Genomic DNA, 14,583 nt, shown 5'->3' with positions numbered 1-14,583 from the left:
TAATCTTGAAACGAAAATCGAATCGTCGTCTGACTAACAAATAAATTGAATATCCAAAGTTGATTTTGATCTATCTCTGTATTGAAGAACACGGCTAGATTTTTTTTCTGAAAAACTGAGCTGAAACAATCCGATTCATTTTTGCTAATAATGAGATCATTTTTGTAAGCCTGTACTATTTTGATGGCGCATAAATTCTAAGCGCCTATGTTCTCAAAATGCACGAAAAAATTTCATGCGCATATGCTTGAGAGCTACAAAAGCTACCAGAAACCCCTCCTTATTCCTTATCTTTCTACAATATCACCATTAAAATAAAATCGAGTGCACCATGATAACCAACACAGGTGAAACATTTCTCCCGCGACGAGAGATTTCCTTATTTAAAAAATGTGGCGTGATGTTCTGGTGTGTGTGCAGGAACGGCACAACGAATCAATTTTTTACGGTTGCTGTCAAGCAATGAAAAGTTGATTTGGACTTATTGCGCTCTTAAAGAGGTAATGCCAGCTGCTTATAGTATGCGGTACTCTTTCCATGTAGTTTTAAAGCAGTTTTATTGCCATTCTTATAATTGCTTCAATAAGCTTGGCAAGGGTGGGCCACCTGGCTGTAAAGCAAACTTATAGCGTTTATCAGAAGGTTCTGATTGTATTTCTAGTTTTAACAGCAGTTTTGCGCAATTGGTCATTAAAACCGCTAAATGAATGCAATACGACTTAAATTGTTATTTGGGAATGTTACAGTCAAACCTGGTGCCATTAAGTTGTATTTTAAGTGTTTAATCCTTTGTTTAAATCATGCATTGTCTATAACGCATTTTTATCACTTATTCCGGAATTGAAAGCGAAAACTTGTCGAATGCTATTGAATGAAGCCAATATCCAAACATTTTAGGGCCACCACAGAAAGAAAAACAATACAAAGTAGCATTAATTGAAATAAAAAGCAAACATTTCACGCTCGTTTAAATTAAATAACAGCATTGTCAGTGATTTCAAGCCGCACACATGACAACATCGATAACATTGACGCAGGATGGCATCCGTCGAGTGGCCACTGCAGCCGGTCGGTCGGTACAGTGTGCTTTTAATAGTTTCCATCGCTTGACCGTATCGATTGTGCGTGAAAATAGCAAGTGCGAGTGGGTGGTTCGCAAACCACAGTGATAGTCGGAGCGGGACGGATAAAGATTGCTGGACCAAACACACAACAGTAGCGAGGATTCACATATGTATCATTGATTTACAGCCGGACATATCAGTTGAATATTCATGAAACTGAAAATCAAACGATTACCAAACAATAATGGGTTGTCGTTAATTTCGTCAGCTTGGTGACATGTTTTTTTTCTGGACACCAGTGCGTTAGTTTGGTTGTAGTTTTTGTTATTGGTGGTCAAAACCGTAGAAAGTCTTGCTTCATCAGAATAAATATCAGCTACAAATGTACAGAAATTCAACGGCAATATCAATTAACTCATTTAAACAGTGCAACGAGTAATATATTCAACTCAAAATGCTATTCCTACGCACTACAACCCAGCACATGTTCCCTTCGGTAGTCAATATCGCACTCGAACATTACGTCCATATTCGGCCGGTGGTGCAGTCTTCCAGAAGGGAAGAGCGACTTTATTGATTGTTATTTGAAACACGTATTTTAATTACGAACAAACGGACAGCAGTGACACGGACACATGGCCAGTTTATGTAGGTGTAGGTGGATGTGACGAGAATTTTAACCGGTTCCGGAGACGCGGCCGGATGGAACAGCTGCAACTTTGACGAAAGTGCATAAAATTGTCGTTATTCGGCGGTGTCAGCGCTGGTTGAAAGCTCGCATAAAGGGAGCCTCGTCGTCCCTAGTGCGCTTGTGTTTATGCGTGGATAACTAATTTTCAGCACAGATTCGGACAGTCAGTGGCTGACAAGCGGCTGGATATCGAAAACGCCGCATGATATGGAAATGTCATTCAGCTGGCAATCTGTTTCTCGAGCTGGCCGTGACTAGCAGCATGGCGCAGAGTGAGGAATAGGCATGCAGACGAAATTGAAATAAAATACGCATTCATTGTCTGAAGTTAAGCGTGAAGTAATCGGAATATTTAATGACATTCCGAACTGCGTTGATGAGGAATTTATTTTGTTGCCGAATAGGTCCAGTGCAATCAGCCGATTGCAAGTGGCTGTCAATGGCAATTGAAATTGAATCGTAATTTGAATAATGTCGAGCAATTAATATGTAGTAAATGCAGTGATTCGAAAGAACCAATTATATCATTACTAGCTGCCCGCCGGCACTGTGATTTCGGTTAATGGGAAGTGCGACAAAACGAATTGATAATTCCACAGAGGACAATTATTTTAAAGCAGCCGCAAAGTAGATAATGATCGCTGTTTTAATAATAACTTAGTTTTATGGTAAACATATTCAATACTTTTCATTTCACATTTTCTCAATTCTGCTACTAGTCTGTACCTATCGTAGCAAACAAACCAAACACAATAAACATGAATTTCGCTAAAAGATGGATTCAGGCATATCATACACAATAATTTCAGTTCAATATTGATTTTATCCGATAATTAATTGTCAAATATATTGCGATAGGAACCTAAATTATTTTTGTCAGTCGAAAACAGTTGCATTAGTTTGTGGAATTATGATCAGATATGCAAATCCTTTGCACTCCACACTGAATCAATTGAATCACAACTGCTCGTCGCAAATGATTTGATTGTTTATCGGCCGAATTATTCGTGATTTTAGTAGCATGTTTGTTTTGTGAGTTTACGGGGTTAGTTCAAGTTCACCTTTTGATAAATACCATTCGTCTCCATTGATAAAGGCAATGGCGGAGGCGCTGTGTGTTCTGTTCACCTTGAAAAATAAGTTTTTTTTCCTGGATCTCGAAGTTTTTGCGATTTTAGGCGGATTAAGAGTAAGTGTGTTTTTTGTGTGAATTACTTAAAAAAGCCGGTTTTCATGAGTTATTTTTAATCACTTTTTTCAGAGCATCGAGTGAATTCCTAAATGAATTTCCCCAATGCTCAATTTTTCCGGGATAGATATTTTGATTTTTCTCTTATTTTTACTTCAATTCGTAGATAGTAGAAACTCTGCGTTTCAATAATTTTTAAAAAATATGTAGGGTCTATTGTAAACAGTTTTCACAAGCGGTTTTCAGAAATTACGCGGGTTTTATGCGAATTCCAACATTTATGCTGTTTGAAATTTATTGCTGGTCATGTGAAAATTGACTCCAGTGTTTTCTAGATTTTAAACATAGATTCAATGGCAAGATAATTTTTAAATACAGATTCGTATATTGCTTTAACATAAATTTGGATTACACTGGTCGACAAAAGTGGAAAAAAGTTTTCCTATTGCTGTGAATTTTGGGGCTCCTAGTGAATGCAGAAGTGCGTCGAAAAGCCGCAGAGTAATTAATCGCCGGGTTCATCGCTCTGAAAAAGTTATCACAAGAATGGTTGAAATATTTTTATTTCAGCTCTAGGGCAAAACCTGTGTTTACCAGGATCATTTTAAAATTGAATCGTAAATTCTACAGACGCAACCGCCAGTCGCACCAGCTCGACTGAGATTCTGCCACCTCTCAGGGAAAGCGTAGGTCGTATTAACCTAAGTAACTTTGCATGGAGCGGCGACTGCGGGAAACCCATGGGTTACTGTAGTAAGAAAAAGGCGCAAGAAGGGCGTCAAGACGAAGCAGCGACAAATCGCCATCGTATCGGACCCCTACCGCATCCCTCCCGGAAGCGGTAACTTGGTTGTGGATAAGTCCAGCATGGCGACCGTATGGACGACGAGCAAGTTGCCGGTTCAGGAGGTTGTTTCAACCTCAGACGAAGGGTTCGCGGTTGCCAAGGTGAACGAAGTGTTCTATTGCAGTTGCTATGCTCCGTCACGTTGGTCTATTGAAAGGTTCACCCAGATGGTCGACCAGTTCTCCATGGAGCTAACGGGCCCAACGCCGTTGGTGGTGGACTTCAACAATTGAGCTGTTGAGTGGAGAAGTCGCTCTACGAACCAGAGGGGTCAGTGCTTTGGCAAATCTCAACTTAGATCTGGCCAACGTTGGGACCAGATGTACATATAGCAGAAATGGTGCAGAGTTGATTATCGATGTGACGTTCTCCAGCCCAGGACTTATCACGAAGTGGAGGGTAGATGATGGCTACACCAATAGCGACCACCAGTCTGTGTGCAATAGTTTAGAAAACAACGCGAGGCGGCAAGTGACGGGTAGAGCCAACACTCACACCGACCGCGGCTGGAGGACATCGCATTTCGATGCCGAGGTATTCGAAGAGGCAATGAGAAGAGAGTGCGATGGAGGCAGTTGGTTCCACCCGACTGCTGACCAACTAGTTGCCATACTATCGAGGGCGTGCGACGCCACCATGCCTAGGACTTGCCAACCTAGGAATGGTAAGCCACCGGTTGGACTGATGCGATAACCGACCCCACGCAAAACGTAGTATGCAGCGTGCGCGAACAGACGAACAGAGGATTGAACGCCGCGCAGCATTCTGTTCTGGAAGATCGGCGCTAAAGAGTGCGATTTAGGCAAGCAAGAGGGCCTGCTTCGATAGGCTATGCGCGAGTGCCTAAACGAATCCGTGGGTTAACGCCTACAGGTTCATAATGGCCAAGACCGAAGGCGCGCTGGCGCCTGCAGAACGATCACCAGCGATGCTGAAGCGTATTATCAAGGGACTCTTTCCACGCCACTATCCCAGTCCTTGGCCTCCGGCAGTCGAGTCTCACGTCCGACGTTCCAGTATCTTAGACACAGACCAGAGATGGTCGGCCAACCTACCGAACATCCAATCCGTGAGCGACGACAGCCGTATCGATATCGAGGGAGAGGCTAGGGTTACGAATGAGGAACTCATCGTGATTGCCAACTCCCTAAAGGTGAGCAAGGCACCGGGACCGGATGGAATCTCTAACCTGGGCTGTTTCGGGCAATCATGCAGAGGTGCCTGGATGACTACCTCTTCCCGGAGAGGTGGAAGCGGCAGAGTTTAGTCTTACTGCCGCAAGCTGAGAAACCGCCAGGGTCCCCATCAGGCGTATCTGCCTACTGGACACTTCGGGCAAGGTGCTTGAAGGATTATCTTCAACAGACTGGTGAGGTACATGGAGGGTGTAAACGGTCTGGCAAGTAACCAGTTCGGTTCGTATGCTATACTCTCCGTCCCCAAGACGGCACAGGTAGCACTCCAGCGCAAGAGAAGGGGCATACGCTATTGCGCAAACGTCAGGCTTGACGTTAAGAATGCGTTCAATAGCGCCAGTTGGGACTCCATACCGCTCGCGCTCAGGAGCATTCATGTACCGGTGTCGCTGTGCAAGATTCTGGAAAATCACTTCCAGAACTGAGTCACAGATGAGATGGACAGAGTCCATCAGGCATCATCACCTCAAAGCGATCTTTGAAGCTCTTGGGGGTTATGGTTGACGATACCCGGGCAGGAGAGCATAGCAAAATTATAACTCATCAATAACATATTTTGTTGTGAAGTCTTATCGTGTTATTCGAAAGATATTCCCGTTTCTAACACGCATATGAAATTAATATCAAATTTTAATATTATATCTCGTTGTGCCTTCCATAAGATATTAGAAGTGGTTTATGAATACTTCATAAACGGCTTCAAAAACGGAAGAGAAAATTTTTACACTATCAAAACACAACATACTGTATAGTAAATATTTTTATTGTTCCTATGAAATTACATGTATTGTATTTGAATGAAGGTTTTCGGACTGGCATGGATAATTTTAAAAATGAATATTTTAATCAATTTGTGTTCGCATTTTACAAGGTGAAATAAAGTTTAAAATTTCATTGTCTGTGGTAATCTGCATATGAAAACACTGTACCAAGCTCTCATCTAACTTTATACATTTGATTTCGCTGCTGATTGTAAAAGTATGCAAATTTTTGTAAACTTCTTGAGTGTTTAACTTTTGCAAAGCTAAATAGAACGAATTGTTACGGTCACTCAAAATATTTAATACGTTATAGAAACTTTTGTTGAGTGAAATCCATGAATCATCATACATGAAGTCCATGCAAGAATTTTTCGTGCGTATAGTAACTGATTTAACTACTAGTTTTTGATGTGGTGCGAATTCTCGTGTTGACGTCATCATCGTATTCACAAAGTATTGCGAGTAATGAGTATTGCTGTTTATTTTCTGCTACTGAAGTTTTGTTGGCCCATAATTCTTTTATCCATTTTTCTATCGGCAAACGTTTTGGAACCTTGGTAAACATACATAACTTATATAATATAAATTTTTGTTCTAATTGAACTACTGGTTTGTTACTTCCGCTGCGGAAACCAAGCAACATTCCGTTGCCTAAAATAGAAAATGTTTAAAAAATTATTTGCTGTTCAAATACGAAATAAATTTAAAAATACCTGCTTCAAACGGGAAAAGAGAGAAGTTATAGAGGGCTCCGAAATTATGCACTGCCTCAATTAGATGTTGTGCGGTTAGATGAACATTATACGTCATGTTTTGATGTCCATAGAGAACTTGAAACTGTTTTCCAAAATGCTCCAAACGTCGACCACATAAATTAATATCTCTTAAATCCGGTTGCAGCAATTGGAATATAGTAAATGAAAGTAGCATTACATGGTTTAAATATTCCCTAGGTAGAATTCCATACATCATAGGAAATATGTAATGCAACAGTATTCCTTCCCATTCATTTGCTTTGAATTGTTTATAATCAGTAAGGGGCTTGGGAAATCTTGGGAAGAAGCTTGGTGGACGAAACGATAGGAAACGTTCTTCTATTTCAGTGAGACGTAAGCCAACAGAAAAATTTTCTTTATGGTTTACACTATCTACCCACAGCGACCATAATTGTTTCATTACTCCCAGTAATACTGCATGCATGTAGTCTGTGGGAAATCCGGATACAATGTCTAAGTTCGGTATCGACATGAACACAGATTTTCCAACTATTCCAAGTTTTTCCTTTCCGGTTCTGTGTACCTCATCCATCAATACACGTGTTGAGGCATCATCTCGGTCTGCGACAGATTTTCCAGGATAACATCTAGCATTACCGATAGATTCTCCAGGGTGAAGACAAAGAGTACAACCATACACACCATTGAATTGTTTGTTGCATGTGCATCTCACTTTACAACGCGCAACAGAATCTAGGCAGTTTTGAAGCAAAAATACAGTGTTGAATTGTTGATATTTATACCTGTTTATAGCTTCTTCATCTCCATGCAAAAATTTTTAAATAATATATTGCTGTTTGGCTCTCCCTTCGAAAGCCACAGGCCAGCAAGCATAAGATTTCGTTTACTGAATCCTAAACTCGGAGGCAGGTTGTTCAGAACAACAAAAATTGGATATAATGGCTTTTTTGTCGTTGAGCGGAATGTAGCTGCCCCATCGGTATTGACACTTAGAGTTGACTCTCGCATTGCTTCGCTATGTGGTAATTTGTTAGCGGTATTTCCTTTATTTATATCAGCTATTTTGTTTTCAGTTATGTAGTTGCGATAGGAATCAATATCTTGCTCATATTCTTCAACTAACTGTTTAAGTTGGGGCTCAATAGGAATCACGATGGAAGTCTTTTTTACAAGCACCACAAACAGCACATGCAGTTGTTTCAGCCGGAGCTATAGTACCAAAATCATATTGGCATCGTATACAAAAATATACCCGCTTGAAACCGTATGGATTATTTTTAAACGAACCTAAGAAGCCTTTAATACTTTCTGGAAATGTTCATTTCCCGGCAATTGTATTCAACATACGTAGCATATCTTCCAGTGCAGAATATGTGAGTTTATGTCGGACATAAAAATTAAGAACCATGAACAGAACCTCGACATTCAAAATTTTCGACTCTGCTTTGGAAAGTTCTTTATCCTTAGTGCAAAATATCTGAAAATACAAAGTAGTAAGTAATCTCGTAAGAAATAAGTAATGTAATTAGTAAGTACAGTCATCCCAGTATTATGGGCTAATAGATTTTTTACTGGTTTCTAATGTATGTCAATAACATGTAATAGTCGAATTTCAGTTGGGTGAACGTTGTTCACGTTCACTCAACTTAAATTTGACTATTAAAAGTTATTGAAATATCTTAGAAACCAATACAAAGTGTTGACTGGCCCATAATACTAGGATGACGGTAATTAGTAATGAATCTTATTCTAGTAAATATATGACAACTTGTCAGTCCTATCAAGAATACAATGCTTCTCTTAATATACTTTGTGTGGTCGATCAAAACCTAACAGAAGACTGGGTGAAGCACATTGATTGTTGCATGAGCTTTTATTTTTGCTTTAAAATTTTAATATGCACTTGCGATTGTCAAATTTTGTTTCGGAATCCTAAGAGCAAAATTCGAGTAGAAACTAGTTCGAAAAGATTAACGAATTTTCTACTTTTCTGTAAGGTCAAAACCGACGCAAATATGTTTGAGGCGTGTTTTTGGTTAAACGGGCAATACAAACCTGTAAAAAGTCGTTCAAAAAAGCATCCTCATCATCCACAAAATTATCAAAATATTCATTTTTATCTTCTACAGAGCTCTTTTGTGTAGCGCTGGTGGCGGGAGACTAGCTCTGGAAGCTTCCAAAACGTTTGAACCTATCTCATTATCGAACAAATTGGTTTGGAGATCAAATAAAGACAAGTTGGAATATGCTGTAGTGTCATTGCTTCCGGTTATAATTTTTAGTTCCAAGTGACTGATGGTAATACATTCGGCATCTGGGCTTCTAAATAACAACTCATTATTGGCATTATATTCAAACAAAGTAGCACTATTAAGGCTGAACTGATTCGATTTATTTGCATTATGTGAATCCGAGGCATTGGCAGAAGTATTCACCGTCTGTGATAGTTGTTCTTCAGACAATCTCGACTGTAAACAAATAATTATGAAGGATACATTTTTTGCGAAATATAATTTACTTACCTTTTTAACATACTTCGCATTTTCATAACCCGACGACAAGAAAAAGTTTCGGCGGTACCTCGTATTTGCTTTTAGTTCACTCATGACAGCTTCGACGAACTCAAAAATTGCAAATACTTATTGCGATTTACATCAGGTTTGAAGATTTAGGTATTCTTCTTGAGTATTCGATGATTTGACGAGTTAACATTTTTCTTTTATGTTTATTGCTGTATTGGGGTATGAAATAACACATATTTAAAACTTCTTTTTTGTTTGTTAACAAAATATTCACATTTATAGCGGTTACGACACAAGTAAGACAAATTTTACGGTGCGCTTCGGGCAACACGTCAGGTCAAAACTGGGTCAGAGTCAAGCGAATAAAGAAAGGTGTCAATAGCTGTTAAGTTGGCTTCAGGTTAAAACTAGGTGGGCTGGTGGAATAAAAAAACGCAATCAGTTTTTCAATCAAGCACAGTCACTCATTTGCGATGCCAGAATTATTTCGAATTTGCGGATTTCGATGATTTCTTTTCCTTTTCGTTACAGTTTTGAATGAAAAGTGAAATTTTGTATAAATAGTTAAACGGCGAAAGTACATCATATTATATTATTGCACATTTTTTTAATTATTGTAACGATTTGTTTCGTTAGATTTCAGCAGTAAGCATATGCGAACTAGACATATTACAGTTTAAATTAAGAAACAGCGGGATCGAATCGCGATTGAATTCCCTTCGAATTTGTTGAATATATTTACCATAGCAAACCCCCGATATACCTGGATTGAAATACATATGTTAGATGTTAAATATGTTAAAGCTGTTATTTACATGCGTTTTTCAATGTCTCATTCTTATTTCCTCAACATGCACTGAAAAACTCCGTAGATTTCCATAGATGTTGTCAAAAACTCATGGATTTTTTCACGGATTCGTACCTATATCCGTAAAAATGAAACAAATCCGTAAATCTACATAGAAATTCGAAGATCTGGTATGCCTGCCCTTTTGCACCTCTTTAGATTTGCACCACTGAATGTCTGAATCAAAGATGCCAGGAAGTGCGAGCAGGTTTGCGAACTTCAAAACGAATGAGTGATGGCCAAAAATGGAAAGGTTGCATAGTTGTTGGTGGTATAGTTGTAAAAATATCGTTAAAATGCACAAGTTTGCATCAATTGTTCGACCGCCCAAAGGAATCCTGCCCAAAATTCAGAAAATCGGCAAAAAGATTGTATTTCATTAGGATCTGCGCAACAGTTCAAAAGTCTGCATTTCGGCAGGAAAATCTGTGAATCTGGCATTCCTGCTCTGAGCGTGCTGCATTGTGTCAATTGTCAAAACCTATGTTTGATGCACTGAATGAATAGAATTGACCAAACTTATGCAGTTTTTACTTTACTGCGAAATATTGTATTGAATTAAAATATTTCAAATATGTTATAGCGAGCAGGCATTTCCATTCAATTTGATTTTCTTCAGATAGATGATTCCGTTGTATTGGAAATTTTGGCTAGGTATTTGCAAAAATTTTCAAGGCTGAATTATTAATCATTTACTCTACTTCAGTAGTAAACGTCAAGCCTTCCATAGAGCATTAACGAAGTAATCAAAGCACTTTAAAAAAAACGGAAACCGTGGTACTATATCTCGATTCGAAACTCGACCTTCTGCTTATAGTACACAGACTTTGCAGCCAAGTTAGTCTACAGAACAATTGCGGGGCTGGCACTATGATCACACTGACACTAACAGTCTCTACCGAGCCGAGACTCGAACCTACGACGACTGGCTCGTATTACACTCAAATATTTCATCATTTGCGTTACGCGTTTATGAACATCAAGAACCAGATATGGAACGTGGTGGACCACAGCATGACTGCATCACTGCACGATGACGTTACAAAAAATAAGAGAGATTTGATAATCGCAAAAAGTTTGTTCACATGGACTTGTAAAACTTTCGGCTCTAGTGAAAATGCGGAAATGTGTTGCTTAAAAAATTGCATTTCCTAAAAAATTCGCGCGCTAAACGAAAAAACTTTGGTTCAGTGCCCTCCAGCTGGAGGAAAACTTTCGGGGATGGTTTAAAATGTTTGTTCTCTATATTGAATTGATATTTAAAAACCGTCACCGAAGATTGAATATCGTCTGAATTGTGGAGTGCTTCAACGAACGTGTAGCAACGAATTCACGTAGGCGGAGAGCTATCTGGTTGTTTTTGTACTCATATCATTAATTTTCATTCCCAACAGAACAGAGCCACTAGACGGTGAATGGAAAATATATAACACTTTGTAAACAAACCTGTGTGAAGTGTAAAAAAGTGAGGTTATTTTGTGTGTGCAATAATCTATGGAACAATGATGCACCGGTTCGCCTATTCATAAGATAATTGTGAGATAATTCTTCTTTCATAAGCCAAAGTATTGTAAATTTGGTTCAGTGTAGATAAAAAATTTTGTCTGCTGAAAAAGAAATCAAGCCAGTAGTTTTATGGCCTAATTTTTGGAAATAGCGTATCAAGTTTGGCACACACTTTCAAAAATTTATTTAAAATGTAGATAAACTTAACACATACTGCTGGGCTGAATGAACTGAGCCAGTTAAGTTTCGTTTTTTGTTTTAAAATCTAAGACAGGATATGCCAGTTGGAGCGCAAAATAAGACTAAGTTACTATCATAGTGGCATCGCTATGTGATTGGTTGATTAAGCGCGGTATGCAGTTGAAAAGATTTTTTTCCTAACTCAAATTCATGTGAAACTCAGGCACTGAATCAGGCAATGAAATGTCTTCTCATTAGCAGTACGCAGCTGAAAAGAAATCAGGAACCGAGGGAAAAACAAAATTCACTTGGTGTGAACACTGTTGTGAAGCGAATTGTCACTTGTTATTGTGCGGAATATTGAGCACTGACATTATTCAGGTACTGAAAGAGTCAGACAGCTAGTTGGTCGACTCACACAAAATCGTCACGTATTGGTAAACAAGTGTGTTCAAGTGTTTTACGAAAAAAAGAGCAAAAATCATTATATTTACTATGCCATTACAAGATGCAAGTTATTTTCAAAAAATAAACTGCGTAGTGAATCTAGTTTCCAATGATGGCAGAACAATATTTCAAACCCGTTTAGAGTTGGTATCACAATTGGTTAGAGAGTAGGATTCCGTTTAAAAATTTTGATTCATTCACTGGAACGTGCAAACAAGCTCCCTGGACTATCATCAGTGTTAACACTCTTTGTTTATAGAATCTTGAAAAAAAAAAAAAATCCATTCTTAAATAATGTAGAGGTCAACGGTTATTACGCGAATATTGTTAGATTTTTTTCCAAGCTATGTAAGTAGTTGATTGTTTCGTTTTGCATAACTGATTCGCTTTGACGACGAACGCTGCGCCTTTTTAAGATGCCTTTTCTACGCCACTGAGGTAGAGTAAAATTAAAGGTATTTTAACACTCCTCGTAAATCTGAAGTTCAGTTTTGTGTTATCGCCGCTCGATTCTATTTTTATCCACACAGTTTTATCGAGGCTGATTATTTTCAACTTAGCTTAAAATAGCTCGTCGTTAGCGTGTATTATATAACCTTCGGCATTTCGGAATGTTATTCTTGACTTTCTTGATATGGATAATTTTTTTGACAGTGCACATATAACTTTCGGTCTCGATCTAACGTCCATTTCTCTTCCGTGGTTTAATGCAGTAAGAAGTGTTAAAAGTATAGAATCAAAAATGTTGTTTTTTATAAAAATGTGTCCGAGAAAATCCGAACGTCTTTCTGTCAAACGAGTGAAACTGGCAGCAAATATTGCGAATCTGGCATTTATGGAAACGGTATGTATGTTTCCATTATATCCTATTTCTTAAACTACAAAAAGCATATGACAAAATGGCGGACTAAACAGCTCACAAACCAGAGAAATAGGACTTCTTCACAAAAGAGGCTTTAAGTTCGCTTAAAAAATAGTTTTTTGAGTAAGGCTAACGGTCAAAAGTTATATTTTGGAGCGAAATTTAAGTCTCAATCCTGTGAATTCATTCTCAATTTTATGTCGTACTTATTACTAGTTCTTCAATGCTAGTTTATTAACAGGATTCTGAAAAATCAGGAACCATTCCGGAAGTGGTGGATCCGGGGGAGGGTTGCTCACGAAGCAGCGCTTTCAACCAATCTCAATCAATATCTGAAAGTTCAGCAATTGAAATAACCAATGATTTGGAGGCACCTGTAGCCGTTGCGTCTGTTATAAGATATCATAAGGCGCCGCAACCGGATACAAGTTCTATTGAGCAGGATCTAAACGATACAGCTACGATTATAGAAAAGCTGGAAGATAAAATTAGTAGCTTGACTAAACAAAACGAGCGTCTTACAGAGCTTAATTTCAAACTGCAACACGCTGTAACAAACACCACGGGAGCTACATTCACTGAACTTCCCCGATACCCGAAGAAAGACTGGCTTATCAAAGTTTCACAATCCTGCAAAGATAGCGATTACATGTTTGTGAAGGAACTGTTAATTGAATTATTTCCGGAAGGAACTGGCGATGCAACTGTGACTGGAAAGTCATCTAACAACCCGGGCGGAGGTAAAGGACTATCAGCGAAACCTGTAGACACGCCGGACAGAACACAGCTTGATCCATCAAAAGTGGGATATATGAAAGGTAATTTGAAGCTCTTAGTTACTATTATTTGAATTATATATATATATATATATATATATATATATATATATATATATATATATATATATATATATATATATATATATATATATGTATATATATATATATATATATATATGTATATATATATGTATATATATATATATATATATATATATATATATATATATATATATATATATATATATATATATATATATATATATATATATAAATATATATAAATATAAAATATATAATAAATATTTTCCCTATATTCTTCTTTCGATTTTTCTAGATCGCCTTTATGAAAGAAGGCTCATAATGCAGGACTCCCCAGGAACAGCTTACGAGAAGGCCGCCAAGAAAGCGTCTTTGATTACACGCGTCACTTCGAACAATCCAGGAATTAAACATAAGTAAATTGGTATTTAATTTTTATCAACATATTTTGATAGAGAAAACCGGTGATCCACTAATTATTCAAGAAGATAAAAATATAACTCATATTTTATTCTTACCAGCTTCTTTGGAAAGAGAGAAAAATGAATGATCTGTAAGTAAACGAATAATTCATTTGTTTTAACTATTATTTTTTTATACATTATTGTTTTAATAAATCATGAAAAATAAATGCAGTGACTTTTTTTGGTAAAACATAAGAAATCCAAAAAACTGGGTATGATATTATTTAGGTCTTAATTTGAATATCATGCATAGGTTTTCGTGAGATCTTAAGCTGATAACTCATTCAAATATTCGTTTTCTATTGCATATCTGCAAGCTACCTTCAGCAGTTATTGATTATTTATAACATGTTCAGTTATGCGTTTGGTACTCATAATTCGATAATATCTGAACCAGCTACTTTCATAACTTTTCAATGCAAGTTATTGGTTTGTTATTCAAGTATCAA

At 37.7% G+C, this 14,583-nt stretch overlaps 1 protein-coding gene across 1 annotated transcript; it reads left to right on the top strand.

Annotated features, from left to right (window-relative positions):
* The first annotated feature begins 12,747 nt into the window (after window positions 1–12,747).
* LOC129720256 (uncharacterized) lies at window positions 12,748–14,129 on the top strand. The gene is made up of 3 exons (XM_055671707.1): window positions 12,748–12,831; window positions 13,091–13,667; window positions 13,966–14,129. The coding sequence occupies exons 1-3, from the start codon at window positions 12,748–12,750 to the stop codon at window positions 14,088–14,090; spliced, it is 786 nt and encodes a 261-aa protein (XP_055527682.1). The 3' UTR covers window positions 14,091–14,129.
* Window positions 14,130–14,583: the final 454 nt, after the last annotated feature.

Source organism: Wyeomyia smithii, chromosome 2 (assembly GCF_029784165.1).
Source record: "Wyeomyia smithii strain HCP4-BCI-WySm-NY-G18 chromosome 2, ASM2978416v1, whole genome shotgun sequence".
NCBI classification, from domain to species: Eukaryota; Metazoa; Arthropoda; class Insecta; order Diptera; family Culicidae; genus Wyeomyia; species Wyeomyia smithii.
The sequence above is the reverse complement of the archived record's forward strand: the minus strand, read 5'-3'. Positions and strand labels throughout refer to the sequence as shown.

Excerpts from the sequence above, each read along its gene's own strand:
- LOC129720256 (XM_055671707.1), top strand. The coding sequence starts at position 12,748 with ATGTGTCCGAGAAAATCCGAACGTCTTTCTGTCAAACGAGTGAAACTG. Across the intron at positions 12,832-13,090 it reads ATCTGGCATTTATGGAAACG|GATTCTGAAAAATCAGGAAC; the intron begins GTATGTATGTTT and ends GTTTATTAACAG. Across the intron at positions 13,668-13,965 it reads AAAAGTGGGATATATGAAAG|ATCGCCTTTATGAAAGAAGG; the intron begins GTAATTTGAAGC and ends CGATTTTTCTAG.